The sequence below is a fragment of the Trichechus manatus genome, unplaced genomic scaffold (assembly GCF_000243295.1).
Source record: "Trichechus manatus latirostris isolate Lorelei unplaced genomic scaffold, TriManLat1.0 scaffold00232, whole genome shotgun sequence".
In the NCBI taxonomy this organism is placed as follows: domain Eukaryota; kingdom Metazoa; phylum Chordata; class Mammalia; order Sirenia; family Trichechidae; genus Trichechus; species Trichechus manatus.
In genome coordinates this window covers 2,319,218-2,342,799 of record NW_004444168.1, presented here as the reverse complement: position 1 = coordinate 2,342,799, position 23,582 = coordinate 2,319,218, and the positions used below count along the sequence as shown (strand labels likewise).

Below are 23,582 nucleotides of genomic sequence, written 5' to 3'. Positions count from 1 at the left end.
TAGACATTATTTCAAAAGATTAGCAAGCACAAACACCCATACACAGACACAGCTTCTACCATTTTAAAAGCCTGAGATACCACGTCAGAGATATTCTTTTGCCTAGCAAGTTAATCTTTATAAGTAGGGAAAATGCCCTGGTTCTTAGTTTTAAAAAATATTTGGGAGAGCTTAAAGAACAAGTATATGGTGTTCCACATACACACCTCTATTCTTTGGTAAATGTAACTCCCTTTTCTTTGCCATGTCAACTTTTGGCACCAGCCAACCAATATTTCACTGATAGTAATCAATATGATACTTTCTTGCTTATTTTAAAAAGTCAAGGGACAACTCCTAATTTTTCCGTGCCTGAAGCTAGTTTAGCAGAAAACTAGATACAAAGGGATGAGAGGGGATACTGGGTAAACTCCTGGTGGCGCACTGGTTAAGAGCTATGGCTGCTAAACATAAAGGTCACCAGTCTGAATCCACCAGCTGCTCCTCGGAAACCCTATGGGGCAGTTCTACTCTATCCTATAGGGCCACTATGAGTTGGAATCAACTCCACAGCAGTAGGTTTGGGTTTGGTGGTGCAGTGGTTAAGTGCTTTGTTGGGTGGTTTGAACACACTCAGTTGCTTGCAAAGATTATAGCCAAGAAAGCCCTATGGGCAGTTCTACTCTGTCAACATGGGGTCACTGTGAGTCGGAATCAACTTAGTACTTAATAATTTAATAAAATATTTTACTATTGAAACTGAGATTATCTATAGTTGATAAAAAATAGTTTGTTAAACAGATAAACAGAAAGACAGCTATATTAACACTGTGCTCCACATAGATTATAAACCTAAACACAGGATTTCTATTTTAAAGCCTTCTGAACTCCTTTTTCGCTTTTATGCTCATTTTGATTTCTGTACACACATTGTAGGAGATCAACAGATGCTTGTAGATTAGAAAAATATGTGTGCTAGATGATATAATTGTTATTTAACTGTTCCAATAAGAAAATAATTTGTTTTATCATTTCTTGGCCTTTTGGCTAAGATCAAGTATCGAAAAAATTTGTTTCTATTCTTTCTTATGTAATTTATAAAAATTCATAATTTTCTTTCCTGTCTTAAAATGTTTAGTCAGATAACACAATTGATTATTAAGTGTTTTACTGTTTCTGTATTGCAATTATTTTAAGCTTAAGCCAATTGTGTGAGAAAATAGTACTAGCCTCAGGATTTTCCTTGAAGTGTTTTTAAAAATTCTTTGAACCCGCTTTGAATCTTTGGGATCTTTCTCTTCAAGGCAGAATACTGACCATATTGAGGTTCATAACTGAGAACGCTGAATAGGTGAGAACTTATTAACTGAGTTCTCCTGCAGAAGCCCGAGCCCACTGAGGTTAGTAAACATAGGCTGCCTGGTTATGATAGGATAGCTCTCTTACTTTCTTTCTCCTTTTGCGGAAAAGTGATGAAAGTTTCAGACCATAATGCCGGCATGTCTGCTCCCAACTACTCTACTGTCAGTTATGATATGTTTGTCCTAATTGGCACCCCTGGCCTGAAGGAGCTGCACCTGTGGATCTCCATCCCCTTTTGCCTCATGTACCTGGTGGCTGTGTCAGGGAATGGTATCCTGATCTGTGTGGTGGCAGTCGAGCACAGTCTTCATGAACCCATGTAGCTCTTCCTCTCCCTGCTGGTGTTTTGGGATCTGATTCTATCCACATCCACAGTACCCAAAGCCCTGAGCATTTTCTGGTTCAATGATGTGGTCATCTCCTTTGGTGGCTGTGTCACCCAGCTCTTCTTTATGCATTTTGCCTTTGTGGTGGAGTCAGGCATTCTCTTGGCCATGGCCTTTGACCGCTTTGTGGCCATCTGTTACCCACTGAGGTACACCACCATTCTTAGCCATAGTGTCATTGGCAAAACAGGGGGTGCTGTGGTGTTCAGGAGTTTTGTAACTGTCTTCCCCATTGTCTTCCTTGTGAAACGTCTGCCCTTCTGCCACACAAACATTATTGCCCACACATTCTGCGAACACAAGGGCTGGCAAAGCCGGCTTGTGCTGGTATCACCATCGATATCTGGTATGGAATCTCTGTGCCACTACTCAGTGTTATACTAGATATGGTGATGATAGTCATCTACGGGCTCATTCTCCAGGCGGTCTTCAGACTGCCATCTCATGATGTTCAGATGAAAGCACTCAGCACCTGCGGTTCCCATGTCTGTGTCATCCTCATGTTCTACCTTCCAGAGATTTTCACTGTCATTGCTCAGCGCTTTGGCCAAAAGATCTCCAAGCACATCCACATCCTTCTGGCCAATCTCTATGTTCTTGACCCTCCCACGCTGAACCCAATTATCTATGGAGTAAAGACAAAACAGATCGTGATTTAGTATCCCTAGTGCTTTCTCCAAAAGGGAAGTGTTGCTGAGGCTGACTGGATCTTGCTGCAGTTTATGGTAGAAAAAAGAGGATGGGTCTTATTAGAAGGTAAGAGGACAGATAAGTTGCCATTTAGGAAAGACTCTACTTGCCACAGAACTGAGTCTTTTTTTCACGAAGTAGGGATTGAGGTTAGTACATACATACTATCTGGTTATGGCAGGATAGCTCTCTTTCTTTCTGTATGAGTCCCTTATTTTAAATATAAATAAGTTCATGAAAATCTAGGTATTCACAGGTATAAAAACTACTGCTTTAAATGTCTATAGGGTTCTTCAGTATTTAATGACAAAGTGATATCTTTATTTCTACCAAACAAAAATGTAATCAACACACAAAACACTTCTCCTTCCTCTACCATTCAAATTTCAAATCTTTATTTGTCCACCCCAACAGCTATAATGAATACTTATTAGAAACACTGAACATCAAAATTGTGTAATTTCTACATACCAAATACGGGAAGGGTGGAAGCTTCCATTTCTAAGTTTATTCTGTTCCCAAAGAAGACTTTAACAATCTTGTAATACAAACGGGAATACCTGATGATACTAGCTAGTGCCATTCATACATACGAAATGATGTCATGGAGCTGCCAGTACATGATTTGGGAAAAAACGAGGACATGATAATCAAGTCAAGTGGCCTGGAGATATAAGCTGCCCTGGATGCTGTGTGACTTATGCAACCCTCCCAAATTTCCTTCGAGCATCCCCCTTTTTAGATGCTTTAACATCTATCTCACAGGGTTGTTGTGTAAGGATCCAATGAATGTGAAAGCACTTTGGAAAACAAAATTCTATACAAATGGATTGTGTTATTGTCATTAATATGTTTATGTCCCTTTATGGTCAACAGTTAAAAGCAAAAACATTGTCCTTTGTCTTCTAGCAAAGTCTTACTATCTCCCTTTTCCTTTCTGTTCTCACCAGGGATAGTTTAGCTGCAATGAAGGGGCTTGCCACCATTCTCCTTTATTGGATGAGCGTGTCCTCTTTTGAATCAGGTTGAGGAGTTCAGATAATACTTGGGGTCTCCACCTGCACTGCCACATCCCAGGCCGGGGCAGAATGGCAGTATGAGCTGCTAAATAAAGCCTCTTTCCTTTTCTATTCTTCAGAAGTCCCTATGGGAATGTTCAAGTTTATTTTAACTTGCTCTATAATGATGGAACCTCCTTTTCAGCTATGTGCTCAGATTCCTGGCATATTGTATGGTATAGAGAAAAGTTTTTGTGTGTTTCTCCTGAGTGGAGGATTTCTGGATAAATTGTTCTGAACACCTGGGATCCTGGGCTAAGAGAAAGACTTAGGAAATTAATGTACAACTATATAGATAGAGAATTCCCAAGAGATTTACCTAATTCAGAAGTATGGAGACATGTCTGGGTAGTAAAGCTGGTAACAATGGTCTTATCTTTTCCCTGGAGAGATTTACTTCCCATTAGTCTCCAAGGAACTGTTTTCAGAAGCGGAGAGTGGAGGGGAATAGTCTCTTTGACTTTTATCAGCAGAGAAAATATATTTTTCTCCATTCTTTGCCTATGATAGAGATTTTGTATGCATAGGATATTTGACCTGAACTTCATCATTTTGTCCCTGGGCTAAGAATTGGGCATGAGGAACTATGGGTTATTATTTGCTTTTTAAGTGAATAATGATAATCTATCTCTGATCAGGAATGCTTTGTGTGTTCTTGCAGAATAACATTTATAAAGATGAATATTTAAAACCCAACACAAGCTCAGTCCAAATGTTTTGTAAATGAGCTTCTTCAGAAAACTATCTGTGACCAGCTATTCCCAAAAGTAGCTAAACTTCCACTGAATCCTCTCCTGCTAAAGTCCTCTAAATGTCTTTCTTTTTTTTTGCTCTTTTCCCATGTTAAAATGATCCTTTCGAGCCTTTTCATGCCCGACATTTTTTAGTAAGGCTTATGCAAAAAATGTCTAGCTGTTTTTCTTTCACATATAAAAGCGAAGCAAAACAAAAACCTAAGATAATAGGGTAGTGCATTTAAAAATTCAGAAGTAAATTAAGAGATTCAAAGTTTATCTACATAAACATTTCTTTTTTTTAATCTTTGTACAGTGCTTTGTGCATGTTGTTATTAGTTGTCGTCTCAGTGTGACCTGATGTATTACAAAGTGAAATATGCCCAGTCCTGTGCCATCTTTGGAAACCCTGGTGGTGTAGTGGTTAAGAGCGATGGCTGCTAACCAAAAGGTTGGCAGTTCGAATCCACCAGGTCTCCTTGGAAACTCTATGGGGCAGTTCTTCTCTGTCCTATAGGGTGGCTATGAGTCGGAATCAACTCGATGGCAACGGGTATCTTTTTTTTTTTTTTTTTAGTGCCATCTTCATGATCACTGGTATGTTTGAGTTCATTGTTGTGGCTGTTGCGTTGATCCATTTCACTAAGTGTTTCCCTCAACCCTCTACTTAACATGACATTCTTTTCCAGTGATTGGTCTTTCCTGATGATGTAGCCAAAGTAAGCTAGTCAAAGTCTTGTCATCCTCGATGCTAAGGAGCATCGTGATTGTATTTCTTCTAAGATTGATTTGTTCGTTCTTTTGGCAGTCCATAGAATATTCAATAATCTTCACTAACTCCACAGTTCAAATACATCAATTCTGCTTACACTTTCTTTTTTCATTGTCCAGCTTTCACACACATATGAGGCAACTGAAAAGTCCGTGGCTTGGGTCAAGCATAAGAGGTATATTATAAAGATATGTTGAATTAATAAAATCAAGTTGAAAACCACTTTTAAAGTAATAATAATAAGGCAACAAAAGCATAGGTAAATAAATATTTAGATTTTCAAAAAACAGAAAAATACAGTATACAAGGAAAGGCAAGGCAGCAGAGGGCTGAATAAAAAGAAACAAACAATTTATCACTATTAGAAAAATTTGTAAATTCACATCAAGAAAAATTTGGAAATATACAAATAAAATTAGAAATAAAACTTCCATAGCAATACACATTAAAGGAAAATGTTTACAAAGATGCTATATGTAAATATATGCTAATATTTTTAGAATTTTAAATAAAATATGTAGCTTATCTTTAAATTTAAAAAAACAACAGATTTATGAACTTTTAAGTGACCAAATAATTAAGAAAGAAACACTTTAAAAATATCAAATGCTATAAATAAGGATCTAGATCTAGATGTTTTCATGAGCAAGTTCTTTTATACTTTTAATGAAGAGATAATTCACATGTCGTATAACACATTTTATCTCTCTTGTTGGTTTTCTCAGAGGATGGCGAGGATTTGAAAGGTGAGGGCTTTGAAACCTAGAGGGACTCCCGTAGAAAGGCTTCAATTCCCAGTCAATACTGTGAATATGTTGTACATGTTTCCATTAACCTTTTCCAGATTTAGAGGCTACACCACATCTACCTAGGACATGACTCAGGGTTCATAGTTTTTTGTTTTTGTTTTGTTTTCGAAGAGCTAAAGCCGTAAAACTCTTAGAAAAATAAAAAAGAGGTATAAATATTCGTGACCATGGATTAGTCAACGGCTTCTTAGATATGACATCTAAAGCACAAGCAACCGAAGAAAAAATAAGCTAGACTTCATCAAAATCAAAAACTTTGTGCTTCAAAGGACATGATAAATAAACTGAACAGACAACCCACAGAATGGGAGAAAATATTTGCATATTATATAAATGATAAGAGGTTTGTATCTGGGATATGTAAAGAACTCCTATAATTTAATAATAAAATGACAAATCAACCATTTTAAAAAATGATCAATGATCTGAACAGATGTTTTATCAAAGAAGATATATGAATGACAAATAAGCACATGAAAAGATGCTCAACATGGTCAGTCCTCAAAGAATTGCAAATCAAAACCACAATGATACCACATCACACCCACTAGGATGGCTATAATCAAAAAGATGACATTAACAAAAGTTGGGGTGTATGTGGAGAAATTGGAACTCTTATACATTGTTGGTGGAAATGTAAAACAGTGCAGCTGCTTGGAAAAAGAGTTTGGTAGTTCCTCAAAGAATTAAACTTAGCGTTACTATAAACCAAAAAACTCATTGCCAGTTGAGTGGATTCCAACTCATAGCAACCCTGTAGGACAGAGTAGAACTGCCCCATACAGTTTCCAAGGAGTGGCTGGTGGATTCGAACTTATAGCAGCCAAACTTTAACCACTGGGCCACCAGGGCTTCCCTAGGTATATACTCAAGATAATTAAAAGCATATACGCAAATGTCCATAGACGCACTATTCACAATGACCCAAAGGTGGAAATTACTCAAATGTTCACCAACTGATGAATGAATACACAAAATGTGATATATCTTTACACTGGAATATTATTCTGTCATAAAACAGAATGAAGTTATATATTTCACCAGAATAAAATAAAATATTAATAATTTTTAAAAGGAAGGAAGTACTGATACATGTTAAACCTCAAGAACTTTATAAGTGAATGAAGCCAGAAGCAAAAGGTCACATATTATATGATTCCATTTATATGAAATATTCAGACTAGGTAAACACATGGAAACTGTTGGGAGAGCAACCCTCAAGCAACTCTCTGCCCCTCCTCTGGGCTGCCCTATCAAGTCTTCTGGCCCAGAACATCTTACAGGAAGGCAACACAGTTTGTACTGGGAGTTCTGTCTTGTTTGGTGATAACTCTCCATGTATTATCTCTTTGTTCTGTTTATGCAAGTGCATCATATGGCACCTAGTCATCCATTCCAGGTGGGGAGGGAACAGAGTGCTTGAAGTCCACCATCCAGCACCAGCTGAGGGGAATTACACATTGGCCGTGGGGGACCAGCACTCACTATTGAAGCTGATCTTACTCTGCTTCTGTTCTCTGTAAGTAAATGTTGTTCTAGTCAGTGCCTGTGTGAATAGTGTTTTTACTGGCAACTCTAACATCTGCAAGCAATGGAGTAGGTTACATTGTTATGCTCTTTGCCCTCCTCCATGCAGTGGGACTCTTCTCCTGAAGGTCGTAACAGGTGTGGCTCTGGTAGAGACAGAAAGTCAATTAGTGGTTGCCAGGGTGTTACGGATTGAATTGTGTCCCCCAAAAATGTATGTCAACTTGGCTAGGCCATGATTCCCAGTATTGTGTTATTGTTCACCATTTTGTCATCTGATGTGATTTTCCTATGTGTTGTAAATCCTACCTCTATGATGTTAATGGGGCAAGTTTAGAGGCAGTTCTATTAATGAGGCAGGACTCAATCAATCTACATAATTAGGTTGTATCCTGAGTCAATCTCTTTTGAGATATAAAACAGAGAAGTTGGCAGAGAGACCGGGGGACATCTTACCACCCAGAATGAAGAACCAGGAAGGAGGGGCGTCCTTTGGACGTGGGGTCCCTGCACTGAGAAGTTCCTAGACCAGGGGAAGATTGATGACAAGGAGGAGAAGATTGATGACAAGGATCTTCTCCCAGAGCCTACAGAGAAAGCTTTCCCCTGGATCTGGTGCCCTGAATTTGGAATTCTAGCCTCCTAAACTGTAAGAGAATAAATTTCTCTTTGTTAAAGCCATCTGCTTGTGGTATTTCTGTTACAGCAGCGCTAGATAACTAAGACGCAGGGGTTGTGGGGAACGAGAATGGGGAGTGACTGCTTAATGGGTATGAGGTCTTTTTAGGGGGTTATAAAAATGCTTTGGAATAGATAGAGGTGGTGTCTGCACAAGATTGTGAAATGTAGTGAATGTTACTGAATTATATACATTAAAATACTTTATGTTATGTTAATTTCACCTCAAAAATAAAAATAAGTACTGATCATGGCACAACATGGATAACCCTCAAAAATACTATGTTAAGTGAAAGAAGCCAGTCATGAAAAACTATATATTGTATGACTCTAATTATATGAAATGTCCAGAATAGGCAATTCCATAGAGACAGAAAGTACATTGGTGGCTGCTAGGGGCTCGAGACTGGGGAATGGGGAGTGACTGCAAATCAGTATGAGGTTTCTTTTTAGGGTAATGAAAGTATTCCGAAATTAGTAAGTGGTAATGGTTGCACAACCTAGTAAATATACTAAAAATCACTGAATTGTCCATTTTAAAATGGTGGCTTTTATGGTATGTGAGTTATATCTCAATTTTAAAAAGTAATAATAAACCTAAATGAGGCCTGGTCCAGAAAGGGGAGTCATCCTGTTTTTGGAAGATCCTGAGACAGAATTGATATAATTTCCTGTCTCCCGAACACTAGTCTTCAGTGTTTCTGCTCTGGTTTTATCATTCTAATTTCCTTCTTACCCCTCAGACAGATTCTCCAAGGCATCAGTATTACCATTTAATTTGTAAATTCATTTCACCGTCATTGTCTCCACCGGCACTCACAATAACCTTGTGCACATAGACACATGTTTCTTTCAGTCTCATCTGCAACTTGACCCCGTGTGAAGCCTTCCCTAACTAAACTAAGAAGAATTTTATTCCTCTGGGTTCCCACAGCACTTTGTATCCACTGCTGTTTGTAATCACTGGTAGCTCCTTAGGATAAACTGGTAAGCAGGCATGATTCCCTCATCTATTGACTTCAAAGAATGGCCAGACTCAAAGAAAGCATCGATCAAGGCTTGTCAATGGTTGAATGAGCAAGAGACAATCATCCGTATACATCCCTTTACTTAGGATGATTTATTAACGTAATGGATTTATAGGGGCAGCGGAGGGGATGAAGAGAGAGCATTAAGGTATAAAAGAAATAGGGGTTTGAAGACGTTGGGAAGGTGACGGACAGAGAAGTCCAAGAGGAAAGTGTTTTAGGAAGAACAATGAGAGAGAGGAGAGAGAAAGGGACTGCAGGCAGGGAAAAGAACTAGCATTGGAACAGGGAATATAAAAACAAGTTAGAAGAAAAACTACGAGACCAGTAGCCTGAGCAGGTATTAAACACACATGCCTTGGACGCTCATAGTGCCTATCAGTAGATCTCTTTCAACCTGTCTCTATGTCAAAGCACATCCCTATGTGCCCTAGATCCCTGTGTTGAACAGGGGCATATTAGCCCAAACGAAGGGCAGGGTTGTGGAGCTGAGAAAGAGAAGGATACACAGAGGGAGGAGAATCCCTGCTCCCCAAGGAATGGAGGAAATAAACACTGCCTGAGGCAAGGCTTAGGATTTCATTCTACGTAAGGCCTGAGCTGTGCATGAAATGTTGAATTGAGAAACTGTGAGTCCAAGAAGGTAGCATCCAGGAGGTAAGTCTGGGTAGACTTTTTTGGGAAGATGAGGAGAAAGCGACATGGAGGAAAGGGTGGGAATAAGTACCAGCTAAGTGGATGGCTGTCTGTTAAAGTTCAAAGAGGGGCAAAGGGCAAAAGGGAAGGATTGGCTATAATAAATAATTTTCCTTAGGAGGTAAAATAGGAGAAGGGAAATTTGGAAGGTCAGGTGACAATAAACAGATTGGTGAGGAAGTGATTCTTGTCTCCTAAGAAGGATGAAAGAAATATAAATTGCATACATGTTCTATCCTCAGACATTGAGGAATAATGGAAGGAAAGGTTATTATATCATGTAAGGGGATTTATGAAGGATAAATGGATGAAGTTGCTGAATGGGTCAGGCAGGCAGGGGATTCAAAGAATAGGTGAAAGGATATCCCTAAAACAGCAGAAGATATGTTTTTCCTAGCAGAAAGAAGGGAATCAATAGAAGATGAAAAAGATAGTAAAGAAAAAGGAAGGCAAAACAGTTTGTGCCTGATGGTCTAGATCTCTGTTATTGCAGAAATTAAGCCATCTGGTATACTGGGGACATGGAGGAGAGGGATAGGGATAGGGATAGAAGAGGAGACGAGAAGAGAGAAGGGAAGAAGAGGAGAAAAGAGGAGAAGAGATGGGAGGAGAGGGGAGGAGAGGGGAGGAAAGGAGAGATATTTGGAACCAACATTGAGGGGAATGGTTGTTACAAAGCTAAGAAGAGATGAGTCAAAAGATGACAGTCTTCAGTGGAAACAACCTATACTTGTAATGGGTCAGATACATAAATTTATCAGACAAAAATCCACTGCCTTACAGCAGAAGCTAGAAATAGGAGCCAGGATGAGGATTCGTCAGGGACTAAGAGAATGAAAATTGGGAGAAATGTAGTCAATATCAATGAACTCTGGTAGTGGCACAGGGGTTAAAGTGCTCAGCTGCTAACTGGAAGGTCATGGGTTTGAACTCACCAGCTTCTCCTTGGCTCCTTGGGAGAAAGATGTGGCAGTCTGCTTCCATAAAGATTTACAGCCTTGAAAACCCTATGGGGCAGTTCTACTCTGTCCTATAGGGTCGCTATAAGGTCGCTATGGGTCAAAATTGCTTTGACAGTAATGGGTTTGGTTTTGGTTTGATGGTCCCTATCATTCGAGGCAAAGTTTGAGCATTTGGAGAGAGTATGTGGCAGAAGCCCAAGGGGCTGAGACATTATTGGTTCTGGCAGAAGAAGAGATGGAAGTTTAGATAAGATAAATAAGTTGTCATTGAATTATGATCTTTCAGAAGCAAATGGCCAGGGCTTTCTTCTAAGACACCTCTGGGTGGATTCAAACCACCAACTTTTCAGTTAGTAGTGAAGCACTTAACTGCGCTACCCAAAGACTCCTTAGAAAAGATAGGGAAGAAATTTTTTAAAGTTTTTAACATCAGTGGTTCACAAACTTTAGCATACATCAGAATCACTTGGAGGGCTTGTTAAAACAAAGATTGCTAGCCCCCACCTCAGAGTTTCCATTGATTAGGTTTGAATGGGGACCCAAGAATTTCTAAGTTCCCTGTTGATGCTGATCCTGCTGATTACAGTTTCAGAACCATTGCTCTCCACCTTCCTCCATGCCGAGTGCTTTCACACAGTTCACAGCCACAGAGGTGACTCAGAAAGCACCAAACCACAACCAACTCTGTTAGCATCGAGTCGATTCCAACTCACAGCAACTCTGTAGGACAGAGTAGAACTGTCACTTAGGGTTTCCAAGGAGCAGCTGGTGGATTCGAACTGCTGACCTTTTGGTTAGCAGCCGAGCTCTACTACTGTGTCACCAGGGCTCCTCAGAAAGAACCTTGCAGCCGAATAAGGCTTCTACGGGCACAACTTAATTGACTACACAAATAGGGTAGCAATTATGCTCATTTTAAAGATCAGTGACTTGTCCAAGTTCGTGCAGTCAATAACATACAGAGCAGATCTCTGACCCAGGTTGTTTCACGTCCTGCCCAGTGTTCTTTCTAAATGCCATAGCTGCCTTCATGTCCCCAAACTTGTCAGAACATCTGTGACCTGGGGAAATGAGATGCAGGGTCTGCAGTGCCCACCACTCCTGACCCTATCTTTCTATGAAGACTGTTAAGCAGAGGCAATGTCTTTGGTGTGGGACTACAACCCCTTTAGGCAGAGCCTAGGGCTTTACAGAGCTAGTCACAGTTCTCATACCCACAGAGACTGTTTTTAATGTTCAAGCTACCTCTGCTGTTTTCAGAGCCTGAAGCCCTATGCCAATTCTGGCAATGTTTTCAAGTCCTAGTTGCTGGGAAGCCTTACAGATGAGTAGAGAGCCTCTGAATACGGACTCAAAAGGACTGAATAAGAAACAGAGGAGAGCATTGGTGGGTCAGTGGTAGAATTCTCACTTTCCATGCAGGAGAGCCAGGTTCAATTCCTAGTCATGTACCTTATGCACGGCCACCGCCCATCTGTCAGTGGAGGCTTGTGTGTGGCTATGATGCTGAACAAATTTCAAACTAAGATGGACTAGGAAGAAAGGTCTGGTAGTCTACTTCTGAAAATCAGCCAATGAAAACTCTATGAATCACAATGGTCTAATCCCCAGTCCATCATGGGATAGTACAGGAGTAGGCAGCATTTCCTTCCATTTCCCACAGGGTTGCCATGAGTCGGGGGCTGACTCTAAGGCAACTAACAGCAACAACAACAATAAAGAAACAAAGTCTGTTTGTGGGCAGGTTCTATAATTGTACCTTTGTGCAGAGCCCATGTGTGACTGTCTATAGAGAATGTGCCTATGTGCTGAGCCCATGGCTGTTGTACAACCTGTGAGTGTGTGCAGCCGCTGTGATACCGTGCAGATCTTGTGGTTGTTTGCAAGCCTTTATGCGCATTGTGCCAGTGTATTCAAAGTCTGAAGCTGTTTTTCCCGTATGACACAGGTGAGGGCTCTGCAGAAAATCATGGCCCTTTCATCTGCCAACAGCTTAGCTGCTTTGAACAACTCTGACACGCGTATGACAGGCTGCCTCCTCACTGGCATCCCTGGGCTGGAGCACCTGCACATCTGGCTCTCCCTCCCCTTCTGTGCCATGTATATAGCTGCCCTCGCAGGCAATGGCATACTAATTTGTGTCATCCTCTCTCAGTCAAGCCTGCATGAACCCGTGTACATATTCCTGTCCATGCTGGCTGGCACTGATATCCTGCTCTCCACCTCCACCATGCCCAAGGCTCTGGCCAACTTCTGGCTCAGTTCTAGCCATATTTCCTTTGACGGCTGCCTCACTCAGATGTTCTTCATCCACTTCCTCTTTGTAGCAGACTCTGCTGTCCTGCTGACCATGGCCTTTGGCTGCTATGTGGCCATCTGCTCTCCTCTGCGATATGCCACAGTCGTCACGAGCACAGTCATTGGGAAGGCTGTTACTGCCTTCCTGACCCGCAGCTTCATCATCGTGTTTCCATCCATCTTTCTGCTCGACCGCCTGCACTATTGCCGAATCAACATCATTGCACGTACCTTCTGTGAGCACACGGGCATTGCCCGTCTGTCCTGTTCTGGTATCTGCATCAATGTCTGGTATGGATTGGCAGCTGCTCTTCTCTCTACAGGACTGGACATCATCCTTATCTCCGTTTCCTATGTCCACATTCTCCGAGCTGTCTTCCGCCTCCCTTCTCAAGATGCCAGGTCCAAGGCCCTGAGCACTTGCGGCTCCCATGTCTGTGTCATCCTACTCTTCTACATCCCTGCCCTTTTTTCTGTCTTTGCCTATAGGTTTGGTGGGAGACGCATGCCACCCTATGTCCATATTCTCCTGGCCAACCTCCATGTGGTCATCCCACCTATGTTCAATCCCATTATTTATGGAGTGAGGACAAAGCAGATTTTGGAAGGGGCTAAACAGATGTTCTCAGATTTTACCAAGGAATCTAGATAAATGCTTCCAGCTTGATCTCAATCCCTTTCTATACATATAAATTTTTCTATATTCACCCCATCCTCAGGTCTACATCCTCCAGTTCTCATGTTATTCTCATCCATGTCACAAATTATTTAAATACATCCTGTACTTAAACCCACCTCTTGGAAAAAACAAAACAAAATGTCTGATTTTTTTCCTTAGATGTTTATAATAATACCACCCTACTCTCTTTCACATATTATTCTAGCGGCTTCTGATTCCTCACCACCTCAAGAAAAACTAACTTACTTCAACTCTGCCATCTAAATAGGGCTTTTTCTTAGGATCCAGTGTTTGTCAAATGTTGCTGCCCATTAGGCTCACCAGGGGAGCTTAAAAAATCTCCATGCCTAGATCACAATATCCTGCCGTCTAAATCAGACTCTCTGGGCGTGGAAGTCGGGCATCAGTAAAATTTCCCAGGTGATTTCAATGGGCAGGTACTCTTGAAAAGCAATGGAGTAAAAGATAGTTGATGATGGAGATTTAAGAAATGACTTACCATTCATCTTCCTGACTAGTAAGAAAATAATTTAGAGCATGAGAAGAGCTGGCCTAAAGGATAATGTATCCAGTGGCTATGCCACAAAATTCTAATTTGTGTGGTAAGTGTGAAGGACAGCCTCTAAGAGCCTTTGTGCCTGTTTCTCTCCAGGCTGTCCTTCTAGGTTTGAGTCCTGTCTATTGGCCTTGGCCATTTTCTAGTTTGATAAGATGGATAACCCTTTAGGTGTCAGAGCCATCTGGTTCTTTCTAACAAATGTTTTGAATGAGTGAAGCATCCTATCTATTATGGCCTTTGATAAATCTCTGACTATCTGCTAACCAGTGTGATATTTCATTATCCTCAAACTCATATGCCTATTTTCCTGGCAGGTTCATTCAAACTGCTCTGTATAAATGGAATCTGTCTTCTGTGGAACTAACCCAGCATATCTTCAGTGAGTGCCTGCCTTATTCTCTGCCCTCCTTAGCCACCTGTGCCACCACCCCAAATCCCTGTAGCTGTAGCATATCAATAGCGCCACTTGAAAAGGCCACTCCAAACCAGAATAGTAGAGAAATAAAGGATTGCCCCGCAGCACCTAGTGGCACAGAAATATGAAGGTTAGAAGGAAAGAAGACCCGAAAGAATTAAAGAAATGAGAGGCCAGAGGCAGGAAACTTTGGGCTAGTACCTGAGGTTGGTAGATGGGCTTCGAAAGGACTCAAGATCTGACCAGGCATCGTCCCTGGAAACGGAATCAACCTGACTGACACAGCCTGAGAGCTGAGATAAACTGAGAGTAGGAGGGAGCCGTCTTAATGCTGGGATGAGTGCAGAGGCTAAAATCAGTCGCCTTAGATTCAGACAGACTTGGCTTAGAGTTGAAGAGTCATCATATTCACCACATACTAGCTGTGTGACACTGGGCAACCTATTTAACCTCTTTAAGCCTCAGTTTTCTTCTGTGTAAAAAGGGATAATATTAACTACTTCAGAGGTAGTTTTAATTATTAATGAGATTAGCTAGATAACAAAATAAATACCAGTAATGAGTTGCAGTAGAGCCGACTCCAACTATGGCGACCCCATACGTGTCAGAATAGAACTGTGCTCCACAGGGTCTTCAATGACTGCTTGGATGTTGATAGCCAGGGCTTTCTTCCCTGTAGCCGGTAGGGGGGCTCAAACCTCCGACCTTTAGGTTAGCAGCCGAGCTCGTTAACTATTTGCACCACCCAGGACTCCACAAAATAAACAACTGTTATATTAATGGAGACTTTGTTTCTATCATATTTTTCACTGTTATAAAATGGCTGGAATATACTTCATTTCTGGCATATTTGTGTTCACATCTGGAAGAACTGTATATTGTAAATTAAATGCTTAAAAGTGGAATATCTAAATCATAGATTATGCACATTTAAAATGTTGATAAATGTTGGCAAATTGCTAAAGATTGGTTAGGTCATACCAATTGAATATTATCACTCTTTGACATTATCTCATTGTTGTTTTAGTTTGAATTAAAAATAAATATTAATAAGTCTAAATATCTTTTCAAGATTATTGTCCATATTTTTGTCTTCTCTGAATTAACTTTCACCATTTTTCTCTAGTTTTCTTGATCCAATTGAGTTTAAGACCTGATATGCAAATCATATTAATCATTTGTAATATATAGAATATAGTAGTATTTTTCCAGTTTGTTTTTCAACATTCTAAAAGATTTTGTCCTTCAGAAATTTTTATGTGATCAAGTCTGTTAGTCCTCTTACTTATAAATTTATATTTTATTATTATTATTATATCATTAGCAAAAAACCAAACCCATTACCAAGTAGTTGATTCTGATTCATACCAAACCCATGTGTTACAAAGTAGAACTGCTCCATAGGGTTTTCTTGGATGTAAGTAGATCACCAGGCCTTTCTTCTGCAGTACTGCTGGTTGGGTTTGAACCACAAACCTTTAGGTTAGTAGTCAGCAAAGTTCGCACTACCTAGTGTCAGAAATGAAACAGAGTCTGTAAAATAAAAGTTTTATTCAGATTCAAAGATTTGCAAATTGAGAAGCGCCAAAATGAAAGTTTAGAATGGTGTTCTGATGAGGGAGCGTAAGTGCACGTCTTTTATTAGACATTTGTACAGGATGGGGAAAGAGTACGGCGGCACATTTGACTGGCTGACATCCAACATGCTTTGTAAGACTCATTTATCAAGAATTTCTATTGGCTGGGATACTCAACCTTAAAACAAACACATTGTCATGGAGTCGAATCCAACTCATAGCAACCCTATAACACAGAGTAGAACTGCCCCATAGGGTTTCGAAGCAGCGGCTGGTGGATTCGAACTGCCAGCCTTTTGATTAGCAGCTGTAGCTCTTAACCGCTGTACCACCTCAGCCACAAGTTTATTTAATTCCAGACGTGGTTCCTTCTGTTTCTCTTACATTCTGGATGGACCACCTGAGAATGTTGCAGAACAAGTTATCTTGGTCAAAAGTGTTGTTAGGGGACCCTAAAGGCTTAGGACACCTAATTAATTAGTACTCCATCGGTTATCAGGCCACCTCTGGTCACCTCCCCCACTACATCACTCATTTCCTCTAAGTTGTTTTGCAGACCCTCTGGAGAGCTGTGGACGGGTCCAGATCTAACCAGCTCGGAGTGGTTAGACATGCGCAGAACAGACAAAGATGACACAATGGACCCCGGGCTGCTACCCATGCTCAGTAACACAAGAGAACTTATGTCAAGAAACCAAAAGACTCTTGTCAAGGAACTAAAATCACCAGATTTATGTCATCTGCTGTAGCCGAGCCCATTTCAAAAGCGAAGAGCCTGTCAGCCACTTCCGGGCCAAGTCTTAGCCCTGCCTCGTAATAAATAATCAACAGAAACTATGAATAGTTAAGAATTTCTGATCCTGCCCACTGCCTTCCTCCACCCCTAAATGAATATGTATAAGTATAAAATGGTGATTTCTCACTCAAATCAAGGAACTCAATCTGAGGTCGATACCTCTGAGTCCCCACTTGCTAGTCTGCGAAATAAACTATTCTTCTCAAAAACAGCGTCTAAGAGATCGGCCTCTTGCACGTTGGGTGCGGACCCACTGGTCTGATTTCAGTGTGGTTATAGGTAATGTACTCTAGAAAGCAGAAGCAGGAGCCTACTATGAAACGGAGTTGAATTCAGACCTTTGTCAGCCATTGTAGTTATGGCAAGTGCCTCAGTTTTAGAGTGCTCTTTCAATGTCATTACAATATTTCACTTTATTTCAAGGCAAAAACGTTTCTCTATATTTTATTTTAAATATAAAATTAACGCATGCTATTGGCAAAGCATTAAAATTAAAAAGTGAGAAGTAAAATTTCCCTGTAGCATCTCCACAAAGGTAACAAGTTCTTGTCTGGAATTAAAGGGAGAATTTTCCCTTTTTCATGTAACAAAGTGTGGGGCCTTGTGTTACAGATTGGGTCCCTGGGTGGGAGACTGAGTAAGGGGGATTTGAACAGAGTATGACATCGTTTACAGAAGAAATATCTAGGTTTTTGAGACATTTCTTTTCACTGAGTCCTTATTACTCTTCCAAGGCCCTAGAAAACTATTCTCAGTTATCCCTGAAAATGCCCAAACGAATGATAGTGTTAAAATTCCAATTTGCCAGGTTTTCAAAATAATTGGAATTGAAAGGACATTAAAAGAAAAAGCAGGAAAAATTCCTTCCCTGTCTCATTCATTTTTCCAAACACCACAGCTCTCATTCCCTTATGACTTCAAGCTTTAGCCCTAAAACAAATATCAAAAGAAAGTGTAGCTAAAAATCTTTTATTAAGCTCCCAGATGTGACAGTTACTGATGCTCATCTTCCATTCTTTATTTCTTTTTGCTAATTTTCTTGATGGAAGACTTTTTGAAAAACTTTATTTGCATATCTATGTTCACATTCATTGCGATTTGAATAAAACAGCCCAAGGTACCCATTCCAGTCTTAGCTGACTTTTGGTAACTATCTCTTCCTAGATTCTTCTTTTTTGTCCGTCAGCCCTCACTCTCAGGAGCCTGATCTTGGATTGAGCCTTCCTTTCCCTATCACTTCTGATCTTCTGGGTGTCAGTAGTCACACCTCCATATATTTTAGGGGCCTTAGGAGTATCCACACTTGAGAGTTTGTTTTTGTCATGATATTCAGGAGAGTTTCATGGTGGAACAGAAGCAAGCTTCAACTTGCATCATCCATGGGCAATCTTCAGGCAGCTGTACCTAGAATCCACACGAGAAGTGAACTGAAAAAACCCGTGTGGCTTTTCAACCCTGCGGACAGGAGGTACACATATCTGCATTCCTTGTTTTGGGATTCCAGTGCCCTTCCGTTAAGGATTGCCTAAGGACTGTTCTGTGAAATCTCTTTGAACTCAATCCAATTTTCTCTGTTTGCCAAAAGCCTAGGTCTGGTCTTTTATCTGCATACCCAAAGCTCCTTTCTCTAGGGGCCCTTTCTCCTCCCTTAACCCGCCCTTCCCCATCTTGTGACTCTCATCTAGAATCCTCGGGGCAAGAAGTGCAGCATTCTTATTATCAGATTGCTGTACCACTGAAACTCTGTAGGCATAGTTCCTAAATTCTGTAAAATCCATTGCTGTTGAGTTGATTCCGACTCAATAGTACAGAGTAGAACTGCCCCATAGAGTTTCCAAGGAGCTGCTAGTGGATTAGAACTGCTGACTTTTTGGTTAGTAGTCTGAGCTCTTAACCACTACATCATCAGGTATTCATAAGAACCTTAAAACAAAGATTTATGGATGAGATATATATGTACATATATGTATATACCCCATAATTTTAAATTGGTAAATTTTAATAATCTTTTTGCTAAACATGCTATTATGCCAAGTGGTAGTCTTTTATTCAGATAGTTTCAGAAAGTTCATACTTAGTATGGCGCACAGGTATATTAGGAGTCCTTGAATGGTGCAAATGGCTAACGTGCTCGGTGCTAACCAAAAGGTTGGAGGTTCAAGTACACCCAGAGCCTACTCAGCAGAAAGCCCTGCCAGTCTACTTCTGAAAAATCAGCCATTGAAAACCCTATGGAGTACAGTTCTATTATGATACACGTGGGGTTGCCATGAGTTGGAGTCGACTCTATGCAACTGGTAAAAAGCAAAACAAGACAAAAAACTTTTAAAAAGGTGTTTTATCAGCGTTATTAAACACGAATAAAATGTTAGAAAGCTAAAGTAAACTGAAGGCGCTTTACAAGTGCCATCTTTGGCCTTCGGGTATTTTTAAAGGCCCCAGAATATGCTGTTCATCAAGAGGCACAGTCTTGCTCTCCTTCTCTGCCTAATGGGACACTGGTGATCACACCCATTGAGTCTGCAGGACATAAGGCTGTGAGGACATACTGGCCCTATCAGCAGCATCTCCTCCCCCGACCCCGCCCCTTTTTAACCCGGTGTCCTTCAGCTTCAGGGGAGGTAGCGGCGGCCGCAGCAGATTCTGGCTCTGACCCAGGCCACAGATTCCAGGTTAGTGAGCAAACCCATTTTCTAGCCAGACACCAAGTTGCTGTTCCCACTAGAAGAGAAAGTTTGACCCACTCTATATAGGTGGGGTTGGGGAGTTCGCGGGTGGAGGAACAGTGAGGGAGATCTCTGCAGTTTTGAGTTGACCCAAGTTTGGGAAAAGAGTACAGAAGACGCACCTCTGGAGCTGGGAAAAGGTTGTATAAAGGCTAGTGACACTTAGACCCTGGATCTGGAAGCTAAATGACGAAGGAGAGGCAGCCTCGGACGTTTTGTGTTGGGGAATTACGGCAAACTCTGGGTTTGAGGTGGATCCAGAGGACAGCAACCCCTCCTCCCACTTCCAGCCTCTCCGCTTCGGGAAGTGAAGACAGTTTATCCCCCACTCCCTGAGGCCCTGCTGCCTCCAGAGGGAGTTGGGAGAGAAGCCGGCGGCGCGCAGCCCAACCTGGGGCCCGTCCAAAGGCCTGAGGCTCGCAGGGAAGGGAGCCCAGCCTCGCGGGGGTAGAGTTCTGATAAAAGACGGAAGGGGTGGGCGCCCTCTGTCCTTCAGAATTAATTTAAAACTCTAAAGAGCCTTGACCCCTGACTTCCGCTCACCTCTGGAGCTTCCCTGGCTTCTCATTCTCTCGATGGCCGCTTTTCCCGTAGAAGAGAAACGTCTACAGTTCCGTGACTGCGCCACGTATTGGAACTTCTGGCAGAGGTGACACAACAGTGAAAAAGACGATGTCTTCTCCCTTTTAGAGCTTAGGATAGTAAATTTTTATTTGCTTTTCTTCCTAGCTGCAAATTAAACTCAATGAGTTTATAAGGACAGCGTTTTATTGTATTTTTACTTTTTTTTTTTCAATAGAGGCAGAACTGTGTGGCTAGGAACGAGAACTGCAGCCAGACTGTGTCCAAATCCCGCTTCTGACCCTTAGACGCTGTCTGTGCTCCCTGGGCTTCAGTTTCTTCATCTATAAAATGGACGGTAGTATTTATATCCTAGAGGATTAAATGAGGCAGAAGTTAAACACATAGAGAACTGCCTGACAAATGTTAAACACTCAAATTGCTAGTTGTTGTTATTGATAAATATCAGGCCTAGCTTTAAAAAATACCCAATCAAAACAATTTTGAAAGAATATGGTAGGGAATACAGTATGCTAAAATACATTATGATAAAGGAGAATACAATTACTTCTTTAACATCTAAACAAGTCAAAATATAACAATTTAAAAAAATGGGAATTACAAGTGGAATTTCACAACTTCAGAAAACAGTAAGAATTTTATGTCTATCCTTAAGAAACTCAGTCGGTAGATAATCTAACACGGACTCAGGGAGAAGAAAATCTGTGTAGGACAGTTTTTAAGGATTTCTCAGTATTATAAGTTTCCAAAATGCATGGAGTAAAGATTCTTTGAAGGTTAAAAAGTGATTTGTAAGTGATAATGTTCTTACTCAAAAATTTATCCAGTGCCCACATGTTAGATTGTCGATTCTAGGTAATAGGTAAAAGTGGAATCTAATCCTACACAGAGGTCACAAAATAATGTTCTTGCCAAAGCACAAGAAGTTCAACTAACTTAAGAATGCAGTTGTCGTCTGTTTAGGTTTTACTCCACTTTCACTAGGGCCCCCAACTCCAGCCTCCAGGGGCAGCCCTGCCCTTCTCTTCTAACTCACCTGAGCCCCCTGGCTGGACCTCCCTGCTTAGTCCCAGACTTTTATTCTGAAAGCCATTTTGATATCTAATTGTGAACTTCCATTGTAACAGATGCTTCGGATCTAAATATCAGTACCTTCTCCTATCCTTCCTTCCCCTTTCTAGTCTGCGTTCACCTGGGGAGGGACCCTCTTATCAATGGCGGTGCTTGGGAAACCTTCACGTGCATCCAGATCACCTGGGGATCTTGTAAAGTGCTGATTCTGAAGCAGGTCTGAGTGAGGCCTCGATTCTGCATAAAGAGCTCCAGTGGAAACCAATGCCACTAGTGAGCAGACCCTGTGGCCTTTTTCCAGCATCTGCTCCTGATTTAACTGGTCCCACCTGGTCATGAGTTTGTCCTCTTACATTTGCGATTTTGATCCACAGGCTCTCAGGTCGTGTACTCCTCACATAGTGAGGCAGCTGTGGGCTGCTCCCAGCTGCTTTGGATGGTGGAGTGCCTGCTTGTGTGTGGCCAAGGGTTGCATGAAGTTTAGTTGTTTGTTGATTTTTTTTTTTTATTTTGCGATTCATAAGTTAACCTATGTTAACTGTATTGCTCCTCTCCTTCACAATTTTTTCCCTATTTTCAACGTTAATGCCTTTTGACAGAGGATATTGCTGGGTGCTGTTGAGTGGATTCCAACTCATAGCAACCCTCTAGGTTACAGAGTAGAATTGTCCCATAGAGTTTTCTAGGCTTTAGAGGATACCAAACCCAACCCGTTGCCATCGAGTCAATTCTGACTTATAGCGACCCTATAGGACATAGTAGAACTACCCCATAGGTTTTCCAAGGAGCGGCTGATGGATTCGAACTGCCGACCTTTTGGTTAGCAGCTGAGCTCTTAACCACTGCGCCATCATATTTTCCTTCAAGCATCTGTCTCTGCCTTGAATATCTACAGTTGCACCTTAGATAGAAAAGAAATAGAGAAATATAATGGGAGCAACAAATTTAATTTTAAATTTTCTACTAGCCCCATTAAAAAGTAAAATGAAATGGGTGAAATAAGTTTTAGTATATTTTATTTAACCCAGTATATCCAAAATATTAGAACATGTAGTATAAAACTTGTTAATGAGATACTTTACATTCATTTTTTATTAAATCTTTTAATGTCAGTGTGTCTTTTATTTTATAACCCGTTGCCATCAAGTCGATTCTGACTCATAGCGACCCTAGTTTATACTATAGAACATCTCAATTTGGACTGACTACATTTCAACTGCTCAGTAGTTGTAGGTGGCTACCATATTTGGCAGCGAAAATTCTAATATATGCTTAGAATCTCAGAATGCCAAGCCTTCAGATTCTTCTCATTGTGTTTCTTTTTTTGGTCAGCTCTACTGAGTTATGATTCATTCAAGCATACAGTTCTGTGACAAAGGTATGTATACAACTGTGAACTAACAGCACCATCATGATATATAGAGAGCATTTCCACCAACTCACAAAATCTCCTTGTGCCCCTTTGCAGTTTATCCTTTCTTCATACTCCTGGGCCCTAGCATCCACTGATCTGCTTTCCAGTACTATAAGCTTCCCTTTTCTAGAGTTGTATATGAGCAGAATCATACAGTAAGATATTTTTTGTGTCTGGTTTCTTTTGCCTACCATAGTGCTTTTGAAATTTATCCTGTTGTGTGTACTGGTAGTTCCATTTTATTGTTTGGTAATACGCCATCGTATCCTTATGCCACAGTTTGTTCATCTGTCTACCAATTAATGATCTTTTGGATTCTTTCCAGTTTTTGCCTATTACTGTATTGCATTTATGTGGCAGAAACGCTTCCCCTAACAGAATTATGTAAACCAAGCATATATTTGCCTGATATGAGTATGTGTGTGTGTGTGTGTGTGTTGGGGGAGATGGAGTGGGCCTTGAGTTATAATAGTAAGTATAATACCACCACAATTATTTTTTAATATTAATTATTTCATAAAATAGCCTGTATCCATTGTGATACTCCAGTGCCAACATCAAGTCCAGCTATAAACTCAGCAATATGCTATGAATTTGATTCAATTATAAACTTAATTGCTGATCTTTTGTGTGAGGTCGGAGCCCTGGTGGCACTGTGCTTACGCGTTCGGCTGCTAACCAAAAGATCGGCAGTTTGAATCCACTAGCCGCTCCTTGGAAAACCTATGGGGTAGTTCTACTCTGTCCTCTAGGGTCCCTATGAGTTGGAATCGACTCAGTGGCA

General features: G+C 40.8%; 2 protein-coding genes and 1 pseudogene across 3 annotated transcripts in view; all 3 read left to right on the top strand.

The window, feature by feature from the left end:
* The first annotated feature begins 1,478 nt into the window (after positions 1-1,478).
* On the top strand, positions 1,479-2,424 carry LOC105756909 (olfactory receptor 52B2-like; annotated as a pseudogene).
* A 10,196-nt stretch (positions 2,425-12,620) lies between these two features.
* On the top strand, positions 12,621-13,631 carry LOC101354797 (olfactory receptor 52B6). Its single transcript, XM_004389080.1, has one exon. It carries the CDS (start codon positions 12,621-12,623, stop codon positions 13,629-13,631), a length of 1,011 nt encoding a protein of 336 aa, XP_004389137.1.
* A 5,989-nt stretch (positions 13,632-19,620) lies between these two features.
* The window catches only part of TRIM6 (tripartite motif containing 6), a 15,266-nt gene continuing 11,304 nt past the window's right edge, over positions 19,621-23,582 (top strand). Inside the window, exon 1 of one of the 2 annotated variants that reach the window (XM_004389076.2) lies at positions 19,621-19,677. The gene's annotated coding sequence lies outside the window, so the exon portion shown is untranslated. The remainder of the gene's footprint in view (positions 19,678-23,582) is intronic. The other variant, XM_004389079.2, reaches the window with a different exon arrangement.